The 7,684-nt window shown below is 37.6% G+C and overlaps 1 protein-coding gene across 1 annotated transcript in view; it reads right to left on the bottom strand.

Moving 5' to 3' along the window:
- Positions 1–7,684, bottom strand: part of hydin (HYDIN axonemal central pair apparatus protein) — a gene marked incomplete in the record, with an annotated part of 70,329 nt that overhangs the window by 51,129 nt on the left and 11,516 nt on the right. The window contains 1 exon segment of the mRNA XM_014012136.1: positions 366–567. Within this exon segment, the coding sequence (XP_013867590.1) occupies positions 366–567 (202 nt within the window).

The following is a 7,684-nucleotide window of genomic DNA, read 5'->3' as shown; positions in this document are numbered from 1 at the left end:
GCTCACGTGTGCACGTCTACGTGCGTGAAATTTCACATGCACGATTTTCACCGGTCACTTAGCTGGAGGAGGGCAAGCGATTGTCGCCTCACCGCACAGGCTCCATAGGAAATGAATGGAGAGCGAGCGACGTCGCCTCCCGTGTGTCGAGCCCTTTAGTCTACACTTCACTTAAAGTCAGACTGAGATGCTTCATAACTGACTTTTACTCTGTGAACACTTAGTTTCACTCTTGACAGTGTTCTTAAGAGTAATTCTAAGAAGTTTGATGAATACAGGAGTTTTTTCTGACAAAATTGTTAAAAAATAAATAAACACATATATTTAAAAAGTACATGAGTCTGAGAGACATTTTTGTGTCCAACCTGACAGAGACCAGGTCTTCCACCTGATGGCTGCTCCACTCTGTCCAGCGGTAATGAAGACAAACATCCCAGCGGTTGGTTAAAGACACGATGTGAGCGTTGGACATGTTGATGAAAGTGCTCTTCAGCTGCAGGACGTCCGTGTCCAGACGGACCTTTAACTCCTCACATGTCCCACACAAGCTGATGAACACATCTTCACCTGAGCAGGAAACAAACACAAACTGTGAACAAATTATTTATGAACCACAACAACAGGTTTTATTTTCATTTAACAATCTGAAGGAGTCATTTTCACCAGCAGAACACAATTAAATAAATGTATGAAATACATACAGAGCAACAGTCATCATAACACTCGTTTGTTACAGCCTTTTATTTACAGAAATTTGTGTTTTATTATGCAGAGTTGAAAGGCGAGCGCCCCTTCTGGTGGGGGAATAGATAGCTATCTGAAACAGAATGAGAAACGCTTTGTATTTTTAATTTTAATTTCAGTATTTTAAAAACAAAAATCAAACAGCTACTTGTTTCTTGTTTTTTAATACCCGTTTCTAAAATGAAGATCCAATGACCAAAAGATACACTGACCAGGGTATCATTCGTTCTATTTTTAATTGCCAATCAAAAATCAAACTAGGTACCGCATAGCGGTAACATAATGACCCCCGCACGCACAAATGCACCAGAACTCAGAAGACTTTATTCCTAATAAATGTCATGCTGAAGAAATTTATAATTATTACAGATTAGTACTGATGTTAGAAACCACACTAGATTATTAGGGTTTCCTTTTTATAATATTTTTATAATGTTTAGTCTATTATGTGTTAATTGATATAGAGTAGTTACATGTCCGAATCATAAACAACACATGAGTGAACCGTTATAACAACATTAGGTTGAGATTATTGTATGAATGCCTGTGATTCAGCCGTAGGTCAGTAGGGGGCGAACTCAGGCATTGAAGAATCATGTATAAAAGATGTACATCCTGACTCTTAGTGTGGTTTTCCTTGTCAGCCGGTGACAAATGAACCTCACTCAGGTCCAGAATTCTGGTGTTGTATGACTTTATTCCTTTCACAAATCATTTTATTTAACAACTGTGTTTTCATCTTGACTTCAGTCGATATTGAACACGTATTTTCTTACAATGCTACCAAGTGCATCCCAAAATTGTATTGGTTTGGGTGGGGGTCTTATGGACAGCCCCTCATCAGAGCTAAACAACAAAATCAATCTGAAGCTCCTATGTTTAATAGTTTTTGAGCAACAACCACAAAAATCACTGAATTTTTTTTTTTAATAAACAGTACGAAAACAACATGACTCCTGCTTACTCTTCACATACAGGGGTCATAATAATGAAAAAGGTGCTTTCATTAGATTATAAATACATCTAAAATAAGTTTGTCCTGCAACAAACAGTTCAAATGACATAAAACAAGGTTTCTACAACTTAAGGTCATTTAAATTTAAGACTTTTTAAGACTTTTTAATGCCACTTTAAATGAAATTTAAGACCAACTTCACAATAAAGTCAAATGAAAAAAACAGTTAGCAACAATTTCACCCAAATGTTTATTTAAAACTAAACAATAAAAAAATAAATAAATGTTCCCAATTATTTTAATGTTTAAGATGAATTACAATCATTCTACTTACAACGTGTTACATTTTCAGACCTCTGAAAGATCAATTTAAGACATTTTAAGTCGAATTAAGGCCTTAGTTTTAGATTGTTGAATTCAATGCCTTTTAAGACTTTAAGGATCAGCAGGAAACCTTTAAAAGGACAAAGGACAGTTGTTCCTGCTGCAGACTGAACCTAATGCTGAGTTCATGCACCAACTGCTCCACTTTAAAACTATTAAGTTGGAACTTTTCAGATATTATTTCATGCTGACGTGGAGCTGACGAAGTCCAAAGCAGTGACAGTAAAATAACTGTGTGCTGCAGAGTTTTAATGTTTCGTCTGACAGATGCAGCTTCACACACAACATGAAAACAAACAGTAAAAAAAAAACACTTTCTACTTTTAGCAGCACATGTTCTCATGTCAGCATCATGTGCCTGAAATAAAAACTGAAAACATCACGGCTTCACAACGCCCTTCATCTTTCAGAGCCGGACCCTGAACACAGAGGAACCTGAGAAAAAACTGTTTTAAACTCTGAAGAAAATAATATCACTGATTTATCTTTTATTTAAAAGTTCCTCCTAAAGTTATATTTCTATTTTTATTTGAACAAACTGCACAGAACATCTAAAAAACAAGGTCAGTTGAACAGAAATCTGCTGAATAATTAGCCGAGCATGTGATGATCTGGCAGCGCCGTCACAATGATCTCTGCTGCAGGAGCAGAAATAAGATGCAAAACTAGGTTTTGTATAAACCCACTGAGAATGAAGTGCCATGTAAATAAAGTGTTTGTTTACATTCAAATCAGAGGTAATGGATTTCAAGCCTGCAAATCCTCTCTGAATGTCCTTTGATGGCTTATTTAATTGCCTGTTGTGTTATTTTTCTTTTTTAGAAGCAGAAAAGGCAAAACTCTGATTTCTGCACAGAAACTAGATCTTTGTGTTAGTGTGGGAAAACCACTTTGGACAAAACTAATCACAGTAGAAATGATGCAAATAATTTAGCTTTAAAATGTGTCAACAAGGCCACTGTAAGTAATAAAATAAATAAATAAATAATGCAGCATCTTTGCCCTGAAGTAAAAACACATATTAGATTGAAGAAGTGCTCGAGCTTCCAACGAGCCAATTATCACCAGACTTTCATCACATTCCTACAGAATATTTAAAAACCTGGACCAGCGCCACAGGAAGGACAGAGGTTGTTTTTTTATTCTGACAAAATTTCTATGAAATTGTGAGATATTATCACACGGAGCAGAAGCATGAAAAGAAAAGAGATGAGATGAAGAATGAGCGATGGAAGGAAATAAGAGAGAGAGAGAGAGAGAGAGAGAGAGAGAGAGAGAGAGAGAGAGAGAGAGAGAGAGAGAAGCAATTATCTGGCAGCACTGTGATGCTATGACAGCAGCTGTCAGGAAAGAAGAGCTGGAGCTTATTGCTCAGCTTTCATCACAGCCGTCCACCACACACACACACACACACACACACACACACAGTTTGATTTCTTTCTCCATGAAACAGCAACAGAACTCCTGGACTCCCTCAGCTGCCTGTGATGACAGTGCGAGCAGGCCGTCCTGCAGGACGCTCCTGTGAGGCAACATGGAAGCGTCTGCTTGTTTCTGAGCAGGTGTGCTTGTTTACTCTTTGTTTGTGTGTGCTGCCTTTTTTTAAAAAACTGCTGCCTTTAAGCCCCTTCGGCACTGTAACCCTGTCAAAGCATGAGCATCGGCGCTCCCTAAGAGCTGTCCATCAGCAGCAGGGATGGAGGAGGAGGAGGAGGAGGAGGCTGTTTACTTGAGAACAATAGAAAACACCTGAGCAGTGCAAATGACTGCACTTGCTTTGAACTGACAGCAGGGAATGTATGCTGGTTGTAGGATACACAAATTAAAACTTTATTTTTACGTTCTCTAACCAGAGAGAAGCTGCCGGATAAATAAAAACCTGAAACAACTGAAGATGATTGTGTTTTGTTTGGACATCAGTTCTGGTCTTTCTTTTATTTCTGCTTCTCAAAGCCCCTCTGTTATCACCCCTCCAGCCTTAAAGGGCCTGTGACATCAAAGTTTTGTAAAAAACATGAATGCATTTTTGGAAATATAACATTGATAACATATTGCAAAACAAATTTCATGCCACTGAGATGAACAGTAGTTGAGATATTTCCATGTGAAGAAACAGGAAGTGATGTCAAAGGGGAATGTCTGCATGTAAACAGAGCATTGTTACAACAGCTGATTACAGACTGTAGAGAAGAATCTGATGTTGCTTTAGATTATTCTGAGTCTCTATCAGAGAGATGAAGAAGAGTTAAAGTTTAAATAATTTTGTTTTAATAAGCAGAGTTTATTTTATTAATGATTTCCCTTTTGATGTCACTTCCTGTTTCACTTTGGCTGAGCCAAATTCAAAATGAAATATGCCAGTTATGTGACAAAATGGGTAAAATAAACTGTATGCCAGTTTTCTTAAGTATAAAGATGTTTTCTTTGACTTTTTGTATTTGAAGGACGGGCGTGTCACTTTAATGTGAGCACACATTGAGGCTCAAAAACAAATGTTTTTACAGGAAACCAAGATGACAAGATAAATATCCACCACATGTCAGGGAGTCTGCATTTTGTGAAAGGAATCGATATTAAAGCTCTGAACATGAATCTGTTCTGTTTCATCACAATAATGAAATAATAACAAAGTCAATAATTGACACTTCACACAACACTTGACTAGGGTTGGACAAAATTAGCAAAGAAATTAATCATGATTAATTGAGGCATTTGGTCAATAACAATTAATAATAGTCTCTGGCCTAGTCACATGATTTCAACCCCTCTAGAGAGAAAAATACACCCTCTGTGAGAATCTGTTCATTTTTACCCAAACTACAGACTTCAAGCTTTAAGGCCCTGTCACACTATAATGTTTTAGACAACTTAAGAATTTTTTATGTACAAATTACTAAAAAATGTTATGTATTTGATCAGGTTTGTTAGCATTACAGCATGTACACGCATACAAGAAGCTTCCAGTTGATTTTTTAATTTTCATCTATCCACGATTAGTTGTAACATTAGAATTTATTTGATAAACATATATTTTAACTGTAAAATAAAGACTGTAAAAATACTGTTTAGTTTTGTACATTTTTAAAAATATATCTTAACATGGACAGAGCCATTTTATTTCCACACAAAGCATTCTGGGTAAATGATGACGTGGATAGGTCCTCGGTGCGAGGCTGCTAGCGAGCTATATCCACCCTGAAGGTTAATCTTGGACAATATCTGATGATCGACTCTTTTAAATGAAACCAGAGAGCGTTGACAGAGAGGAGAAGGTAGAAATGACTCAGCCTGGAACTGAAAATATGGATGGAGGACAACAGAGCTGCTTCATGGAAGAAGAACATCAGCTTAGCCTGTTAGCCTTTACGCTGACGCTATATTGCCTTATATGTATTAGCTCAGCGCTAGTGCGACAAACAAGTTAAACTGAGGTCCTTCATCCATATTTTTAGTTGCAGCTGAGTCATTTTTGTGTTCCCCTCTCTGTCATGTGGATGGAGGACCTCAGTGATGAGAGGAGGARGTGTAGCGCTGAGCTAATACATATATATGGTGATAGCATCGGGGTGGCTTTAAAATTTTCATAAGTTAGCATAAGTTGTCTAAAATGTACAGGGCCTATACACAGATTTTTAAATGACATTGAAAGGTCAAGTAAAAGAGTTACAATAAATAATTTACAGCATGTTTTTAGATAGATTAAATAATGATTATCATATTTGAAGCAGTGCAGCAGAAAAACACACCTGAATCACCCTCTGGTCTCACCCCCACCCCAGCCGAACTAACATAAAACCCCTAAACTACTTCCTGACCGAGACCTGAAGTTATTTGTCAAGGGCCACAAAATCTACAAGAAGAAGAAGAAAAAAGATGCAAAAGTTGAATGAAGTTCAGCAGTGATGGAGAGAGCAATGATAGGAGAGATTTCTGCTATTTAATGTTTGGATTTTATAGTTCGGGTTAGTTTAGAGTTTAGTTTAGTCAGTTTTACTGGTCGATTCCAAACTAAGGCGATCTTTGAGGGCAGGAACCGTGGAAACAAAGATGGATGGATCAGAACCCAGTCTGACAGAGTGAGGATGTAGACAATCAAAGAGTGCTGAGATCAAACCTGTCTGCTCCGCCCCGGCAGCCATCATAGTAACCACAAAGTGCTGAATAATTACTGGTGACAGTTTTTCTAACGATACAATTTGGCCCAACCTACACCTCTTCCATCTGGACCATCACAGATCAACACTACAACTGTCTAATGTTTGGAGTCATGCATAGATCTTTAAAAAATGTTTGTTTTAACTCTAAAAAACCTGAAAATGGTGCATGCACGTATTCAGCTCCCCGACCTCAATACTGAACCAACTAGTTCCAGCATCGAGTCTATTCAGGTTAGCTTGTTTTCTCTTCTTTAGAACCTAAAAAATCTTATTTGGAAGTCATTTTGTGTAAATTTTAAAGACTAACAATGTGTTTTGTTTTGTTTTATTCTGTATGGTCTTTCCTAACAGTACTGACTCACACTTTGTGTTTAAAACTTTGACTGGGGAAGAAGAAAGAAAAAAAATCAATAAAGTTTTATTAGAAAGAACAATCAGAGCTGGAGAGAGGAGGAGATGAAAGGAGGGAGAGGAGAGGAGGAGAGAGATAATGTTTCCTCAGAGGAAGCTGCACGGAGCTGTAAATACCATATTCCACACAATCACGAGCTTAGTGTTCACAGTTCCCCAGAGAGGGGGTGGGTTCCCCCTCCTTATCATTACTTCTGTCACCTTTGACTTCACGGGCTTTTAGGCACACACACAAATGTGTCCGCCTATACATATGGGGACATTCCATTGACTTCCATTACATTTCTACAGCCTAACCCTGACCATTTACCCTAAAATTAAACACACAGGTACCTTACCTGACCCTAAAACTAACCTAAACCTTGGTCCTAACCCTAACCCCACACCTGTAATTTGCATTTGGACCCGTGGAGACCTGGCAGTGGTCCCCACGATGCACTTAGTCCCTACAAGGCTGCTTTTCGGGGGAAATTTTCTCCACATTGTAGAAAAAAACCCATCCACACACACACCTTCTTCAGACTGCCCTGCACGCGAAGCGGGGGTCGTATTGTTTTCATATTGTTTATTTTTAATTTATTTTTATTATTATTATTTAATTCAGTGATATTTGGTCTGTAGCACAGAAACAGCTGCACCGATCAGCATGAAATCTGTCAGGACTGTAGATGTGTCTGACCTACGCTGCACCAGCCAATGGTTTTACAATAAACCCCGTTTTTCAGGAGGGGGCTCCATCTAAAAAGGGGGTGTCTGAACCAGGGTTATATAGTTAACTAAAACTAACTAAATAACAAAAACTGAAACTGAAAAAAAAAAAACATTTTAGTTATAAAATAAATAAAAACTGTTATAAAATAAAAAACGGTAACTAACTAAAATTGTATAATCTTTTTACAAAATTAACTAAAAGTAACTGAAATTATAGATAAAATATCCTTAGTTTTAGTTTTTCAATGTATTTTGAGCCATGTGGATCCTTTTTATTCCCCCGAATCAAGTAGTTTCCCATCAGCTGTGGTCTGTAACACTT

The sequence above is a fragment of the Austrofundulus limnaeus genome, unplaced genomic scaffold (genome assembly GCF_001266775.1).
Source record: "Austrofundulus limnaeus strain Quisiro unplaced genomic scaffold, Austrofundulus_limnaeus-1.0 Scaffold89, whole genome shotgun sequence".
Taxonomy (NCBI): domain Eukaryota; kingdom Metazoa; phylum Chordata; class Actinopteri; order Cyprinodontiformes; family Rivulidae; genus Austrofundulus; species Austrofundulus limnaeus.
The sequence above is the reverse complement of the archived record's forward strand: the minus strand, read 5'-3'. Positions and strand labels throughout refer to the sequence as shown.